This window comes from Mandrillus leucophaeus, unplaced genomic scaffold (genome assembly GCF_000951045.1).
Source record: "Mandrillus leucophaeus isolate KB7577 unplaced genomic scaffold, Mleu.le_1.0 Scaffold1293, whole genome shotgun sequence".
NCBI lineage: Eukaryota > Metazoa > Chordata > Mammalia > Primates > Cercopithecidae > Mandrillus > Mandrillus leucophaeus.
The window spans coordinates 142,632-161,220 of NW_012101247.1; the positions used below are offsets into that span (position 1 = coordinate 142,632).

General features: G+C 37.7%; 1 protein-coding gene across 1 annotated transcript in view; it reads right to left on the minus strand.

Annotated features, from left to right (window-relative positions):
* LOC105533890 (leucine-rich repeat serine/threonine-protein kinase 2) overlaps window positions 1-16,690 on the minus strand; it is a gene marked incomplete at its 3' end in the record, with an annotated part of 159,019 nt that extends 142,329 nt beyond the window's left edge. Inside the window, exons 1-6 of the mRNA XM_011972478.1 lie at window positions 16,419-16,690; window positions 16,062-16,147; window positions 9,068-9,177; window positions 5,766-5,854; window positions 3,400-3,534; window positions 1,751-1,885 (exon numbers count right to left, since the gene is read on the minus strand). Coding sequence (XP_011827868.1) covers window positions 1,751-1,885; window positions 3,400-3,534; window positions 5,766-5,854; window positions 9,068-9,177; window positions 16,062-16,147; window positions 16,419-16,569 — 706 coding nt within the window. The remainder of the gene's footprint in view (window positions 1-1,750; window positions 1,886-3,399; window positions 3,535-5,765; window positions 5,855-9,067; window positions 9,178-16,061; window positions 16,148-16,418) is intronic.
* Between the last annotated feature and the right edge of the window lie 1,899 nt (window positions 16,691-18,589).

Consider the following 18,589-nt stretch of genomic DNA (forward strand, 5'->3'; position numbering starts at 1 on the left):
AAAAAAAAAAAAAAAAAAAAAAAGGGCTGTTTGCAAAACATTTTAGTATCTGTTTTGGCACAGCCAAAACTAATCAACTGTTTTCACAAAAAGTGTCTTATAATGCTTAAACATAGAAAAAAAGTTAATAATGTATGGAAATGGTCTGTTAAAGCAGTTACCTGCTTTGATTCAGAACAATAGACTTAAAGACTGAAAAGCAAATGTTTTTCAGTTAGAATCAGTGCTTTAAAAACTCTTGATTCTTAATTTTTAGCTGCCACTTTCTTTGACTTTTGTATTATGAATCAACACATTTTTACTGGAGTTATGTCAGATGTGGGTGGAAAACAATGGATTCCAAAAACTGCCAGCCCAAAATAAATAAATAAATGAAAAAATATAGCCAAGGAAAAGTATAATGAAAAATATATTCAGTTTGTTGGCAATGATGACTCAGAGAAATGTAAAAGCATGGCCTTTCTCTATTATTGTTCAGCCCTCACCCACTTTCTAGTGTTTAATTTCCTGTGGATAAGAAAACGCTGTGATTTTATAAACATCACCAAAAAAAAGGCATTCTTTCACAAGGGCATTGGGTTTTTACTCTGCCTACACTGAAGGCTCACACCTTCAGACTGACACAGTGATTTCCATATCTGAAACCATAAATGCAATTACATATAGTATACAACATACATATAAAATACATATTGTGTAATAATCCTGTCAGTGATTTTAGAACACTTATTACATGCCAGGCACTACTCTACATTTTTAACTCGTTGAATCCTCAAAACTTCACATGTGTGAGGATGAAAATATCACTAGATAAATGCATATGTATATCCTGTAGAAACCCACACAAGTAATACATGAAATACGAAGTGTTAATGGGCATTTACAAAACAAAACAGAATATGAGCCATTATTTTAGCTTATTAGTAATCATTGGTAACATACACATCAAATTAATTTCTTCTGGTTAATATTTTTTGGTGAAAAAGGTGGCTAAATTTCAAAGCATCATCAAAATGCTATTCAAGAATCACAATAAAATTCAAACTCCTTCATGCAGCTTTTTAGGCCCTTTATGCTCTCCACTCCATGTCTCTGGCCTCATCCACTGCCTCTTATCAAGGTCTCCCTTGCCTCTGTCAATGAAACACAAATGGACAGGATATTTGGGGATGCGCATGCACAGTGGCACACACGCATGCACAGTGGCACACACGCATGCACGCATGCACACTCATAACCCCACACCTTTACTGAGATACTTTTGTCTTCTTGAAGGCAGTCTGCTCTCTCTTGCTACAGCATCTTTACACTAACCATTCCCATTGCCTGGGCCACTTTGCCTGCACTCTCACTTCAGCTCACACCTCTGTGCACAGGAAGCTCTACTTATTCAATCTTGGCTAAGAGACATTGCCTCACTTCCTATTTGTTCTCCTAACTCTGGGTACTTCTGCCATCACTTCTGCCATTGTAATCACCTCTGTACTTATCTGTGTCCCCCATTGTACTACAAGCTCTGAAAAGGTAAGGAACACATTTGTATTTTCCACTATTGTTTCTCTAGCACCAAGCCTACAGCCAACTTCAGTATAGTGTCAATTAATGTAAATTAATTAAATGGATAAATGAATGAATGGGCTTAGCATCCACAAGTTTCTAAATAATAAAAATATTGTTAAAATATACTCAGAAAGAGATATATTGTGATTTTTCAGATACGAAAAAGAAATCATATATAAATGCTACTTACAAGGAATTGCTAGGGAATGTAAACAATGCAGTACATGAAGCACAATTTCCTCTTCATCTTTAAAATTTGTTAACGCACTTAACAATATCATATAATCTTTGTTCTCAACAAATTCAGTTAGTTGCTCCTCTGAGACTAAAAAATGAAAGACAAAATACTGAATAAGCCTAAAGATGATACAGAAGTTTAATTATTCAAAAATTACAACATTCATGATAGTTGTGTAAAAAAATGTAATCTCCTTAAATAAAAAATAGATTTCTGTGAAAACAGCCCTTCCTAAGAATGTTATAATGGGAAAGCAAGCTACAGAGATTAAAATAATTTTGTTTCAGTCTATGTTCGGTACTCAAAGTTTTGAAATGTAAAAGTGCTAGTCAGCAAGTCATTCTCAGAAAAACAAAATTATTTACAATTTCATTTGGGAAATTCTAGAGAAAACTGACAGTGACTAATAAAGATGGCCAACTGGAATTGGACATATTGCAATATTTGAAAGGGAGGCATTAATGGTAGGCTGCTGAAGGGTAGCTCGGCTAAATGTTTCAGTTCAAGAGTTGTCAACTTGAGCAAATGGCAAGTAATCAGACTTTGAAATACTCTGTCTTAGTGATTTTCCATCAGACAGCAAAAATATAGATCATTAATTTTCACAATTAAAGTCATTTGATCAAGCCAGTAAGTTCCATTTGGAGTCATTGTTATTGGGCAACAATCTCAAAAACATGTATAAAATTCTAGTTTATCTAGCTTGAGAATGGTGCCAGAAATATGTTAGAAAATACGGCACTCTAAGTGATCAACATTAATTTTTTTTTAATTTTATGCCAGTGTCCCTATAATATAATGCGAAATCAGTTAAGTTTTTCTAACAAGTGAAGAACATCATGAAACTGTCTCAGTTATTAGGTGATCTATCCCATTCTGGGAACTGCGAGAAATTAGACTGGTAAATTGATAACTGACACAGGGCCCGCGAAAATCATTCTTATCTAAGCCCCTAGCACGGTTGGCTCCCATAATGATACAAAAGGGGCTCTCAAAATAATTGCTAATTGAACTGTACTGTCACAAGCTCTGTGCCCTCAGGCAGGATGCTCACTTCACTGCTGTGACCCATTTCCTCCTCAGGTCAATGGAAAGACTAAACAAGGACTCCAACCAACTCTAAAATTACATGACAATCTCAGTTACCAATCTCAGGGCCAGGCTATGAAATGTATATTAGTCTTTTTCCTGAGGGACACTTTGTAAACCTCCTGGCTCTTTATGCAGAGCCTTTATCAATTTCTAAGACTTCTGATGATGACTCAACATCATAATCCCGATGTAACCTATGCTTGGCTTCAGTTGTATTTTTTCTTTCATAACACCCACACATCCAGTTTTCAAAGTAAACCTTACGCCTTGTTATGCAACTGAAGAAAGTCTACTCCAGTGGCATGATTTATAACCCATGAATGAAATTCACTCCACCAAAACAAGCAATACTGCTGAATTAACCCCATTCCTCACCCTTGACAGACAACTCCCCCTTCTTAATAGTAGGATTTTAGAAACCTTCTTCTTCTTATAACTGTGTTCTACTTTTCCCAGTATAAGCCTTTTTTTCTTATATATACTTTAAGGAATTTGACATTTTAAAATACCTCTCTCAAACAGCACATGTAAAGCTTTGCATCCAAGTTTCTGGATTTCATCATTGGCTGTAAATGAGTGCATGGCATCAAAAATTAACATGAAAATATCACTTTCTTCATCCAATATCAGTAAGGTGATTTTACCTATTTTGAAGAGAATAATATGCTCTGAGTAAAGATTTGCTTTAACATTTAATGTGTTAACTTTTACATGAAGACTGTAAATGGTTTGTAGACTCACGATTTTTTTGTTTGTTTATTGACAAACCACTTAACTGCCCTAGATGTTAGACTTATCAACCTCTAGATCTTTATAAATGAGATAAATTCCCAGTTCACTTTATTACAATTTCATGAGTCCCAATCAGTACTTCTACCCTAGATAACTTGCCCCAAACACCTGAAATACATTCTTATGCCTCTTAGACAACATCTGAATATTCTACAGGTACCCCAAACCTGGTCTACTCCTGTTCCCTGTCTTCATCAATGATACCATAATCCAATAGCTACCCAAGAGAAACTCTTGTGTCATCTTCTTTTTCCACCATCCTTTCTCTTCTCATTCTCTATCCAAACAACAAATCAATTCGTTACCAAGTCCTTTAAGCATATCTCCTACACATCTTGAAGATTCCTTCTGAACAAAATGCCTTTTGAACAAGGCACCTTCATTCCTATTGTGTTTTGCATTCTCATCTAGAATGCAAAAACAGATGCTTAATTGCTCTACAGGCCCCAATTTCTACCCAACTAGTTTATTGCCTGCATTATATTTCTAAAACACAATTGTGGTCTTGCAAATCCCTTGGCTGGAATCTTCTAAGATCTTCTCATACTCCTTAGTATGAAAAAACAAGACCCTTCACACAACTGACTATAGTACATGTATCTCATCAGCCCCTCATCCCTCTGCACATTCTCTTCACTCCAAATATGCTAAACTCTGTTCCTCACTAAACATTTTCTTTGTTACCTCTTTGTACTTGGACTAACTGCTTGTCATACTCTTGCCTTTTACTATATCAAACATCTCCTATCATAATCCAAAACATAACACAAACAGCATCTATTCTGTCAATAAAAACAATAATACTGGAATAGGAATGGTAGTACTGTATGAGGCTAACTTTAATATATTCCAGTGTTGAGAGATTTTTCAGATTAATAAACCCTCATCTTCCTGTCCATTGCCAAATGAAGAATGAATACCCCTCAAAAAAACAAAAAAAATAAAATAAAATACCTCCCAAGGATGAGGTTAAATTAAATCATGGTTAAGACTGTTAGTGCATTCCATACAATATGGTCATAAAAAGCGGTGGTGAAATGCTGAGTACTTTCTTGTTTTTCCCTCATACTCTCATCTTCCTCTTTCTCCAGCAAGGTCTTCATCTCTTAGCAGGACTGATGGGGACTGATGAGGACATTTCAAACCTTCCAATCACATGTCCAGCCTCTCTTATGCTATTCTCCCAGGCTTCTGCACCCATACTTCTCTCAACCTAAAAAGCCCTCCCCTACATGGAAGGAAACTCCTCCCAGCCCTACAAGATTAGCTCCCTGTGAGCAGCCTTTCTTCTAAGAACCTTATATAATAGCCAGTGTCCAGCACAGCAATGCCCACAACTGTTGCATCATTTCAAGATTTTTTGTTTTCAGGTCCGTTATTTTCCAGGCCAAAGTTTTCTCAGGGAAGGAACCTGACATGGAGAATCAGATCCTGTTTCTACCACTTAGTGGCCGAAGCAACTTCTCTGCATTTCAGTGTTTCTCACTTAGAAAACTGAGATAAAATCCCTACCACGAGGGGTGTTTTCAGGTTTAGGTGTTTAAAAGAATGTGAAGCATTTTACTTGTGAAGCCTGGCATCTAGCAAATACTCAAGAAGTAATGTTATGTATTTTCAAAATGTAACTATTATGGCATACTCCAGAACATACATTATAGAAAATATATTAAAGATATATATGGAGAAAGAAGTAATAATGCAAGGGCATGAATGACCACTAACCTAGGGAGAATATGAGATGTGGGTCCAGATTTTGGGAGCAAACATCAGGCTACAAACAGAGATTTGGGGACAATATATAAGGTAATGTTTAAAACCAAGGTATTGAATGAGATTTTTTGAGAGGCAAAGTATAGAGAAAAGAAATAAGGAGAAAAGATGGAAACAGAAAGAATTTTGGAAATAACTGATATTTAGATTACATTGTGGCTGTCACATCACCAGGTCTAAAAAAAGATGCAACTTTAGGACATTTAAATCAAGCTACCCTAATCCTGATCTTTAAAAAAAAAAAAAAAAATTAAGTTAATGGCATCAATTTTTTTTAAACTGAATCAACACGAAAAACATATACATGTATTACCTGAAGTTAGGAGGAGATCTAAGGTCTTCAGTCCAATCATTGACAAGTTTACACTGGCATTATGAACTGTTAGCATTTTAAGAATCAATCTGGAGTTAAAAACAGAAATCAAGATAAGAATGAAATATCATACTCAGAAATTTGCTTATTTAGATTTTTTTGCTCACCTATTTTTTATTACTCTCATTGTATTTAATTCCCTATAGTGAAGCTCATGTGTTTTTGTTGTCTGTTGTCTGCTTTTAGAGACAAGGTCTTGCTGTGTCACCCAGGCTGGAAAGCAATGGTGCAATCAATCACAGCTCACTGAAACCTCAAACTCTGGGGCTCAAGTAAGCAATACTCCTGCCTCAGCCTCCTGAGTTGCTAGGGATACAGGAACACACCACCACACCAGGCTAATTTTTTCATTCTTTTTTGGACAGACAGAGTTCACTATGTTGCCTAGGCTGGTCTAAACCTCTGGGCTCAAGTGATCCTCCTGTCTCGGCCTCCCAAAGTCTGGGATTATAGGTATGAGCCACCGTGCCTGGCCATGTGTGTTTGTTTCTTTCTACAAACCTGAACCAGGCTTATAAAAACTAACAGGGAATGCTAATTAGCTTGATTGTGGTAATATTTCACAATGTACACATATATCAAATCATCAACTATATACCTTAAATATAAACAATTTCTAATTGTCAACTCTAATAAAGTTAAAAAAACAAACAAAAAATCAACAGGGAACTATTATGTGTCTCATTTAAAAAGGTAAAAGCGCTACTTATTTTCCAATAAATATTCAAATTCAAAAATTCAGATTCACTATTTTCACCCAACTCCATGTTCAAAATATCATGAAGTCTTATATACATTGAGAGCAAACCCATTTTTACATGTGATATAAATTTATAATTTATCTTAGACATGTCGATATATTAAAATATAGAGAGATATAATAAAGATGTTAGTTTGTGTATATAAATTAAGAATTCATTTCAATATTTAAATTATTGATTGCTACTGTTTTCAAAAGAGAAATTAATAATATATTAAAAAGTGGGCCGGTAGCACTGGCTCACACCTGTAATCTCAGCACTTTGGGAAGCCAAGGCGGGGGGATCATGAGGTCAATAGATCGAGACCATCCTGGCCAACATGATGAAGCCCTGTCTCTAATAAAAATACAAAAATTAGCTGGGTATGGTGGTGCACTCCTGTAGTCCCAGCTACTCAGGAGACTGAGGCAGGAGAATCACTTGAACCTGGGAGGCAGAGGTTACAGTAAGCCGAGATCAGGCCACTGCACTCCAGCCTGGCAATAGAGCAAGACTCCGTCTCAAAAAAAAAAAAAAAAAAAAAGGGAACTTAACATATCAATAATGTTTAGTTCAAATTCATGAGATTTTAATCCCTATATTATTAATCCCAAAATATAATCTCTAGTCTATTCCTGCACAGCATTGTTTGGCGAATTGTTGGGAAAAGACTGAGCTGACCACATCTAGAGCTTTGTACGTATTCAAGAAACGTTGCATAATCTCCATTTGGCAGTTGGAGGAACTGAATGAAGCCAGTCTTCAATTCTCTGCCAGTCTTCCTCCTAATCACCCTGCCCCTACCTCTCCCTGTACCATTCCTACTCTTCCTGACTTTACCACCACGGAAGAAATTTTTCTTCAGAACTGGTAAGTCTTTGGAGAGAAAAGGCCTTGAAAAAACAGAAATCTGTTTTGCAATGAATTTTTGCCGGGAGTGACCTAATACACTCCACTGGAGAGAGCAGTGTGTCTATCTTCTTCACAACTGCATTGTTTCTGGCCTAGAGGAGGGGCTTAAAAAACATTTGATGAATGGAAGATGAATGACTGGATGAACAAAGTGAGTGAATGAGTAAGTGAGTGAGTGAACAAATTTCCTATATAAACATTTATGTAATTTAATTTGAACAGCTGGTTTGAACAGGAATATGACTACATGAGTTTCCCAAACACTCCCTGAGGTTATAGACTGGCTCATCTTTGGACATCTTGGAAATTCTCAACCAAACCAAGGGACACTTAAAAGTTACAATTGCTAATTACTGGTATATTCTGAGTAATTCCTCATCAAAAGCTGTATACTTTAGAACTGAAACATAGAATTACAAAGATTAGATTGAAGATGAGAACTCCAATTAATTGTAAGTATGCTTTTCCAAACACACCCTTTATGTACTGAAAACAAGAAGAGCAACACATTTGTCAAAGAGGGGAAAATGTATAAGCACAGATATGTTCACTTACGGCCAAACATATAGCTCTAATTTGTCTAAATTTGTAGCACTACTTGATACTGATCACCAATATAAACACCTAAAAATTTTTCATAAATTAAATTTTCATAAACTGTATACCACTGTAAGCCAAAAATATTCACAATTTCCTTTTCTGTGGTAAAGAAAAGTCACATTACGTATAAAAAAGATTTAAAGTTAATGACAGAAGGTTTGTTTGTTTGTTTGTTTGTTTGTTTGTTTTTGAGATAGAGTCTCACTCTGTCACCCAGGCTGGACAGCAGTGCTGCAATCTCGGCTCACTGCAACCTCCACCTCCCAGGTTCAAGTGATTCTCCTGCCTCAGCCTCCCGAGTAGCTGAGAAGATATTTTTTAACTGTCAAGAAATAATGTATTTTCCTGAAAACACATTCTTCTTCAGAAAAGGTTTTCTTAATTAATTGTGGCTAAAGAAGTAGTCTCATTTAAGAAGTCATTATGCTGCAAACTGCAAAAACATAGCTGGTAAAATTGTCATCAAGATTTGGCTGCAGATGTGCTGAAAGGCAATTTCCTCTTTCTTACTCTTTTTGAAAGCCGTAGTTTAAACTTACTGTGTATATATATATGAATATATATAAATGTACCATTTAAAGACAGAACATCAACTTTCAAATTACTACTTACAGAACTAACTTTTCTCAGTTCCCTTTTTTTAAGAACTAGTGGTTTGTATCAGTTCTATTATTAAAGGGCAAAATCTCTTCATGGTTTGAATGCAAAAGTACTCATCAAAAATCTACAAGTTAACCAGTTTTGTAATTATATGATTATATTATTAAAATAACTCCTGACATGTTACCTTAAATGTTTGCTTTCTAAATCAAACTTCTGAGTTTAAAACTCTCTATAAATGTAAATCATTGACTCAAGGAAAAATATCTGTATTTCAAAGAATTTCACAAGAGTAGCCTTGGATTGCAAATTCAGTGTATCAAGGGAAGGTTTTTATGTGTATAGATAAATACTCAAGGCAGTTTGTTTTTACATATCTATCATACTTACTGGTGAACACCAAGGACTTCCCAATCATTTCCAACATCCTGGGGTCCCATTAAGCTTTGCATTGTACCCGGACAGATTTCTATTAATTTGCACAGAAGTGACCAACCCACCTGAAAACAAGAAAGACATATATTCACGTGTTTTAAAGAATGTTAATAGAACATACTGAGTCAAACATGAATCTCTTCAGTCTTAGTGGAATATATGCTTATCTCACTTGTAAATAATTGTTATAAAACAAAATGATACCCTAAAATGCTTACCAAGGAACAAAAGCAAGCCATATCCTTAGGATACACCTTTCTCCAAAAATCAGACCAGAAAGACATACAAAAAATATAACATTTCGGCTGGGCACAGTGGCTCACGCCCGTAATCCCAGCACTTTGAGAGGCAGAGGCGGGTGGATCACGAGGTCAGTAGTTAGAGACCAGCATGGCAGAGGGTGAAATCCCGTCTCTACTAAAAACACAAAAATTAGCCAGGCATGGTGGTGAGTGTCTCTAACCTCAGCTACTCGGGAGGCTGAGGCAGGAGAATCGCTTGAACCCAGGAGGCAGAGGTTGCAGTGAGCCGAGATTGCGCCACTGCACTCTACCCTGGAGGACAGAGCAGGACTCCGTTTCAAAAAAAAAAAAATATATATATATAGACACACACACACACACACACATATAAATATATAATTTCTAAATTTTGAAGAACATAGACATGCCTATTGTCTAAATAAGGCAAAATAAAATAAACTACAAAAAATAGTTTTAGAGGTTGTACCAAGATTATTAAGTGCAAGAACGGCTATACTGGATCCTTAGTACGTTTCTTTCTTGTTTTTTTTTTTTTTTGGTTTTGATTTGTTTTTGAGATAGGGTCTCACTCTGTCACCCAGGCTGGAGTGCAAAGGCGCAATCACCGATCACTGCAGCCTAGAACTCACGGCATCAGGTGATCCACCCACTTCAGCCTCCCAAGTAGCTGGGACTACAGGTATGTGCCACCACACCCAGCTAATTTTTAAAACATTTTTGTGAAGACAGGTCTCTCTCTATATTGCTCAGGCTGGTCTCAGGCTCCTTGGCTCAAGCCTCCTGACGTGGCCTCTCAAAGTGCTGGGATTACAGGCGTGAGCCTCCGCACCTGGCCCTTAGTAGGTTTTAAGTAATAGCTACCTGGCAGAATTTCCTCCACATATTTAAATTTTTAATTATAGGAAAAAATGAAGTGGCTTAAAATGAAGGATTAGGACAAGTTGAAAATTTTAGTAGCAAAATGTAAGTTATCAGAATGGTTGCTCCCCAATTAATGAAGCTAGAATAATAGAGGCAAGAAACGTGGCATTTTTAGCAATTGACTCTACATCTGATAGGAGAAAAAGAGAAAGGGCTCTATAACATAGACAGGAGGTAGAACTCCTCAATGGCTCCCTCTAGATTTCTCTAGAATGAATTGATAAGGTGTAGAGATACAGACACCCCTAGTAGGCTCTTTCACATTTCGAAATAAAATATGAAATTATGGATGCATTTTAAGTATATCTTCACTCAGTCTGTTTACAAGATGCCAACTTGCCTAAGTTGCTCTTTACCTCTGAAAAAAAAATTGAAAGTCCTGATTTCAAACCACAGATTAAAATTAACCTACTCCTCCTATTGTAGACTCCTCTCTAAATGTAAAGGATCTCCAATTCTATTATACTATAGAACTATACTTGACATGGTCAAAAAAAAAAAGAGAAAGTGCATTTTTATATATATATATACACACACACATACACACACACACACCCCCCACCCTCTAGAGACTTATGGAAAAGTACCTAAGTGTGATGTGTAATAAATACCAATACAATAGAAATACTGAAAGTAAGATTCAGTGTGAGTTGAAATTACTCAGAGAATATAATATGAAGAGGGAGAGCTTGAGCCAGATTGTATAAGAACTGTTGAGTGGTGAGGAGAGTAGGCTGCTACATAATAAGGAAGCCGCTACAGGAAAGAGACTATTTTGGGATAAGGCTGGATGCATAAGTAAAGTTGAACATTGCAAGGAGTTGAATGACAAGGTGAGAAATCTATATGCATCCAATAAGGAATAATGGCACAAGTTTCTTACCTGTTTACAGGAGTAAACAAGGGTTATTTTAGGAAGATAAAAATGATTACTCAAGATCTCTTTACAATATTACTTTTGGATCTTTTCCAGATTAAACAGAAATTGCTTTATTTCGTCATTACTTCCTTTTACATAATTTCAAATTGCTTTCAAAGGCAGCAATTTCTGACAGCTATTTCTACCTATACTACTTAAGTAGGACATCCTCCTCCACGTAAGCTGAACAGACATTGACAATCCAGCTGTCATAGAAACCAACTATTTTTGTGTTTTCATAAAATACATCAAGACTTTTTTCCGAAGTATTTAAGAAAATAACATTCTGAACAGCTTCTGGTGGTGAAAAAAATCACATAGGATGCCAAACTCATCCCTATACCTACAAAGCTGACTCAAGGAAAAAACCTGTTTTGTTTTGGTTGGTGAAGCAACAGTATAAGTAAGTGCTTTGCAAAAAGATTCAGGCAACTGAGCTCTCCAGTACTACATGGAACTTCTGTGATGAAACAGAATCTCTGGCAGCAAAGCAGAGGTAACAATTGATCCATTAATCTATTCAATTAAAAGCTTATCTTTCAGAGAGAGAAATTTCCCATCCTGCACGGTTACAATACAATTAAATTGGTAGTTTTACTTTATTATAATTATTCTAAAAACTCAAGCATGTAATTAAGGCACAACAGGAAAGAGTCTAGGGGTTAAAGAAAAATTTTTAACCACTTTCATTTATTTTGCTCCCCTTCTTCAAAGGTTGAAACTGTGAGAATAAAGAGATGTAAAATTTAGGAGCACAGTGAAACGATGGGCAGGAAAAGAAAAATATAAAGCAGCTCAACTATCAATTTTCTAAAGACTGTCATTTATGAAGAAGCATTAATAAAATATGAAATAAACTTCGAAAATAAAACTGACAGCCCGGAATATCATGTTAAATGGCATCTAGAAACAAACCTTAATCTTTATTTTAAATAGTAATTAAGAATTACAATTAAATTAAATGAAGGAGTAATTTACCTTAATACCTTAAATTCATCATTAAGAGTTTTTAATTTGGCACTTCCAGCTAACTCAATATATAAAACATTAAAGGATACTTACAGTAATTATACTAATTATATAAAGAAATCTGAAGGAAAAACACTACTTTCAAGTGAGTATTAAAATGTCAGTAGGAGACCCCTTTCTACATCCCCTTGGTAAGACCAATGCTAATTTAAATTGATGTCATTGTACCTAGCATGGCCAAAGCAAAAACCAAACCATTTTGCTTTTTATGAGCTTGCACAAAAAGCTTGTGAATTCAGCAGGTAGTAGATTGTATGATGGAAAGAGATTTTGAAGGTGTGAGAAGACTTGGGTCTCAGGTTTGTCACAAGCTCTTTGATCCTCAGTTAGTAGCTTACCCTCACTGAGCTATGAGAGTAAACCATCCGGTAAGATTTCTGAGAGGGCAATGAGATTTCAGTAAGAAACAAATCATGTAATATGCAATGCCCTTTATAGACTTATACACATATGGTACTGAAATTAATAATTCTATTGCATTAAATTACCAAATCAAAAGACTATTCCTCACATAGATCAATAGAACAGAATAGAGAACCTAGATAAAAATCCATGCATTTATAGGCAACCTATTTCCAAAGGTGCCAAAGACCTACAATGGAGAAAGGACAGTCTCTTTAATAAATAGTGCTGGGAAAACTGGATATTGGCTATGCCAGAGAAGGAAACTAGATGCACAGCTTTCACCATATACACAAATCAACTCAAAATGGATTAAAGATTTACATCTCAGACCTGAAACTGTGCAACTACTAGAAGAAAACATTGGGGAAATGCTACAGGACGTTGGTCTGTGCAATGATTTTTGGGGTAGGACCTCAAAAGCACAGGCAACAACAACAAAAAATAGACAAATGGGACTGTATCAAGCTAAAAGCTTCTGCACAACAAAGAAAATAATCAACGAAGTGAAAAGACAACATAAAGAACGGGAGAAAATATTTGCAAAATAACCACTCAACAAAAGATTAACAACCAGAATACATAAGGAACTCAAAAATCTCAATTAGTGGAAAAAAAAAATCTTATTTTTAAATGGACAAAAGATCCAAATAGACATTTCTCAAAAGAAGACAGACAAATGGCTAACAGATACATGAAAAAAAAAAAAAAAATCGTAAGTATCACTAATCTTTAGGGAAAGGCAAATCAAAACCACAATGAGATATTATCTCACCACAGACAGAATGGCTATATTATCAAACAGAGAAAAAATAACAAATGCCGGTGAGGATGTAGAAAAAGGGAAATGGTGGTACACTGTTGATGGGAACATAAAGTAGTACAGCCATTATGAAAAACAATATAGAGGTCCCTTAAAAAGCTAAAAATAGAACTTTCATATGATCCAGCAATCTCATTGCTGGGTATATGCAAAAAAAGAAAGAACATCAGTATATCAAACACATGTCTCAACTCCCATGTTTATTGCAGTACTGTTCACAATAGTTAAGATACAGAATCACCTTATATGTCTATCAACAGATTAATAAAGAAAATATGGAGGCCAAGGCAGGAAGATTGCTTGAGGTCAGGAGTTTGAAACTAACCTGGGCAACATAGCAAGACTCCATCTCTACAAAAAGTAAAAAAAGAAAAAAAAAATTAGCTGAGCATGGTGGCACATGCTTATACTCCTAGCTACCTGGGAAGCTGTGGAAAGATGACTACTTGAGCCCAAGATTTCAGGCCTGCAGTGAGATTTGATCACACCACTGTTCTCCAGCCTGGGCAACAGAGTGAGACCCTGTCTCTAAATTAATTACTTAACTAAAAATAAAAGAAAATGTGGCATGCATACACAATGGAATATTATTCAGTCATAAAAAATGAAATCCTGTCATTTGCAACAGCATGGGTGGGAATAGAGGTCATTATGTTAAATTTAATAAGCCAGGCACAGAAATAAAATATTGCATATTCTCACTTATACGTAGGAGCCAAAAGGTGGATCTCATGGAGGGAGAGAGTAGAATGGTGGTTACCAGAGACTGGGAATGAAAGGATGGGGAGGGATAAAGAGAAGGTGGTTAATGGGTACAAAAATATAATTAGATAGAAGCAATTAAGTTCGTATTTAATAGTACAGTAGGGAAATTATGAATTTATTGCATATTTCAAAATAACTAGAAGAAAGGAATTGTAATGTTGCCAACACAAAGAAAAATGTTCAAGGTGATGGATAGTCCAGTTACCCTGATTTGAACATTACACATTGTATACATGTATCAAATATCACATGTACCCCAAAAATATATACAACTATGATACATCCAAAAGAGTAATTAATTACTTATAAAAAGACTCTTATTTTCCAGCATACTTTGCCTCCAGTATCCTCTGGGCAGAAATACTGAGTGACACACTCATAACTACTCCAGACAAGTATGCTCAGGCTTGAGCAATTTCTAAAATTAAGAATTAGGTGGTATGTTCCAGAGTCCCTTGAGTTCTCAAGTCTAGCACTCCCTTATTTAGACCTTGCAGACCAAAGCCTACCTAGGGTCTGACTGTCCTGAGCGGTATCAAGCAGAAGTGACTCTATGAAGTACAGAGTCTAGGGAATGAAAGTGGCCAGAACCAGGCACTTCTGAACACCAAAGCAGAGGCAAGAAGGGATGACGTGGGTGCAGAGCAGGAAGCACAATAGGCCATTGCCCAAAGAGTGACTCATATTCCACAGGCAAAATTCCGACTTTGAGTCTTAAAAGAACAGCATCTTTATTATGCCTCCATCTTTTCTTGGTTTGGTTTGATAGTGGTGTGAAAATCTAGAACAGTCAGATGGAAAATATTTCACAGTTGAAAACAAATTAAAATATTTCTTCCAGATATAAATGTCCTCATATGAAAGAAGCTAGATGGTTCACCCAGACTAGATAGAGCTAGATACAGAGATAAGCATAAAGATAAAGATAGACCCACACCAATTTAAAGATTGAAATGCCTTACCTCTGTCAAGCCTCTCAAGTATTAAGAAACACTGGCTTTCTGACTGCACCTCCATGGAGTTCAAAGTCCAGTTCTCTTTCTTTGCATGAGTTAACATGCAGATGACAAAACTGATTTCAGTTCCCCAAATCTCTAAGTACTCCAAAGGAAGTTATCACTTTGGCCTATAATTTTGTTTTGACTGTAAATCATTCTTAATTACCATTTTAAAGTCCCCCTTAAAAAAATATATCCAAGGTATTTAGCAAATTTCTGGGTTTCCTGTGGTACAGATTGTAAAAGTTTCAGTTTTACATGCATTTTATATGACAACAGTTGTAAATTATGAGAGTCTCAAAAGACATGACTTTCTTTAGATACTACAAGGTATACTACAACCAAAGGCTAGAAATCTGTCTTTGAATTTTAAGAAATGCTGAACTCTACAAGACTTTGCCAGTGACAAAGTGGCATTTTATCACTATTAGTTATTCCCCTTTTCCAAAGTACTCATAATCCTCTCATCTAGGACATGCTCTACATTGGGAAGATTCCTGGAATAGTCAGGTCTAAACAGTAATTAATTCATCTTGCCAATAACGGGACTAAACCCGAACCCATTTTTATCCCCCTTCTACCACCACCCATACTGTTGGTTTTATAAAGTTACTACTTAAAGACATTCAGGGAACACATACTGGGGCCCTTCATCCCTTTTTACATGATCAAAATATTTAACAATGTCCCCATCTGAAAATCACAGTCGGAGGTTCCTCAAGCCAAATTTCCAGAATAACCAAGAACTCCTGGCTATATAACACTGCCAGTAAAACGTCTCCTTCCAAACAGAAGGGCGAATGAGTTAAAGTGAAAACAATGACTTTACCTGCTGCACACTCGCGACTCTCATATACGAGTCCAAGACGATCAACAGAGGCACATGGATATTTTTGCCTTGAAATAACTTGGAGGCTGGAAAACAAGTGGGTGGGGAAAAGAAGCAAAGTCACAATCCACAGCACCCCCTTTCCTTTTAAGTCTGAAAAGGGGAGAAAAGTCAAAAAGGTGAAGACCTTCCTGGAATTCTCAGCTCCTTTCCGCCCTAAGGAAAGGATATGGGAGTTTACGGCTCTTTAAGAGTCCGGGTTTGAGCAGCGTCAGCGGAGGAGGACAAAGTTTGCAAATGTGAGGAGGGGGCGAAAGTTTACAAAAACAAAAGCACAGTTTCTTCGCAAGTGATTACCGTGCTCGGAGTACGTGAACACCAGCAGATCCTCCAGGATTTGGACCAGCGTTTCTATCTGTTTACCTTCCTGGACATTGTTCAGCCTGACTATCAACTTCTTCAGAGTTTCCTCGTCCTCCTCGCACCCCTGACAGCTGCCACTAGCCATGGTGGCCCCTGCTTCCAACCCGCCGCCCTCCCAGCACGAACGTCCGCTGCTCAGGGAACCGGCAGGGGCGCCGGCCACAGCTCCCCGGGATCTAGCTCAGCTCACCGCCCTCAGCCAGGGCTCCCCGGGGGCCCCGTCGGCGCCCACGCCCGCCTGTTTATGAGGAAGGCGGTGGCTCCCCGCCCCGCGTTGCCCTCCCTCTCCAGAGCCCTCCTGCTCGGCTTCCTCCTCCCCCAGCCAGGCCCCAAAAAACCAGCTCAGGGGCCTGCCAGAGGCTCCGCCAGGGCGACGGGCCGCGCAGAACTTCGGCGGCGGCCGTGGGGCTGCTGGAGCCGGGCCTGGCCGGGATGACCGTGCCCGTGGCCCCCACGCACGCCTAGACTGGACCCTGGGCGGACGCCGCCTCCTGGGACCAGATTCCACCACAGCGGCGGCGCAGCGGGGAGTCGCGCAGGAAGAAACTGACTCAGCGGACTCCGCCGAGTCCCAAGGCCCGGAGCCCCGCAGCGGAGGCGCGCAGTGCGCAGCCCGGCCGGCCACCCTCCGCGACCCGCCAACCGGGGATCCTGCGGCCCCAGGGAAGGTCTGGGAACTGGCAGCAGGAAAAATGAAAGCCGCCTATCTCCAGATCTAAGAATAGAAATCAGGGCGCTGGGGAAAAGAGGACACCGCCCAGATGGCCCCTTTAGGAAAACATTCTCTTTATAGAGTTCTCCCCTTAAAGGATGGAGAGAGAGGTTAGCCATCAAAACTTGCCCCGCTACTGTCTTTTTTATTATTGTTGTGACTGTTAGTGGGAGAGGAAATAAACATTGTTTCCCTGTGAGTTATCTGAAGCTCTGGTCACCAAAAGGCCACTAAATTAACTTTTGGAATTGAGTTGCACTAGGCAGGATCCTGATACGTGGGACACCCGAAAAGTAATCAGCTCTCAGAGCTATTAGAACTGAGACAAAGGACAGGGTACATGAAATGAAAGGTGAAAAGGTGAGAGAAGCAAACCGAAATACTCTTCTCTTGGCATTCAGAATTACTTATGAGTATGGGTGTCTATAACCCCAAAGTTTTTTGGTTTCGTTTTTTGATTGTTTGTTCTGTTAAGTACCTAAGTAATGTGTTTTTAGGAAGAGAAACCTAGCAAGAACACTGTAAACAAGGCTAGGCAAAGATGATCTATCCTTCAGTTGATGTGTCTGTCCTCAAGGTTATTTACAAAGAAGAGGATTGGACTGGAAGTTACTACTTCACAATTTTAGATTTGTTTTCACATCTGTTACTTCAATCCTGATGACAAGTCTGAAATGGATAAAACTACTACTATGTATCCTTCTTTCACTAATGAGGAAATTGAGATTTGGAGTTGAGAAGTGAAGAGCTTTGCTCGAGTCACACAGGTGGGAAGTTGAGAGCCAGGGCTTCAACTCAGGCAAATCTTCTAACACCCGGTAGATGGTTCTTCATGCTCTACCACTTTAATAAAAATGCTCTAGACTTTGTTTTGTCATCAGATTAGTAAGATAGCAAATTCCTGCTCAACCTGGATATTAGGTCTATGTCTTGTTGTTGTAGAGTCTTCAGTTTTTACAGAGACATACTGAAATATTTACAGTTGAAATGGTAGCAGGGTTAGGATGTGTTTCAAAGTCATCCAGTGGTGGAGGAAAAGATGAAATGTGTGGAGGCAGAGATAACAATAACAACTTTTGAACTAGAAATTGTTGAAGACAATAAGAGATGGATTCATGTGGTCTGTTCTACTATTCTGTCTATATAACATTTTCCATAATTTAAAAAAAAAATCCTAATCTTAACAATATTTATCAGACCTACAGTGTATTCTTTTCTAAGTTGTTTCTAAACTTGTTTCCATTTCTGATGACTTAATCAATGTCTCAAATATTTCCAGGCATTCTCGATCTCATGCATTCCTTCTGTTCCTCTGCATTAGTTTCTCCCTTCCTATTCTACTGAATTACAACCTTGCAAGAAATTAAAACCTACCTCCCTTCCAAAGCAAAAT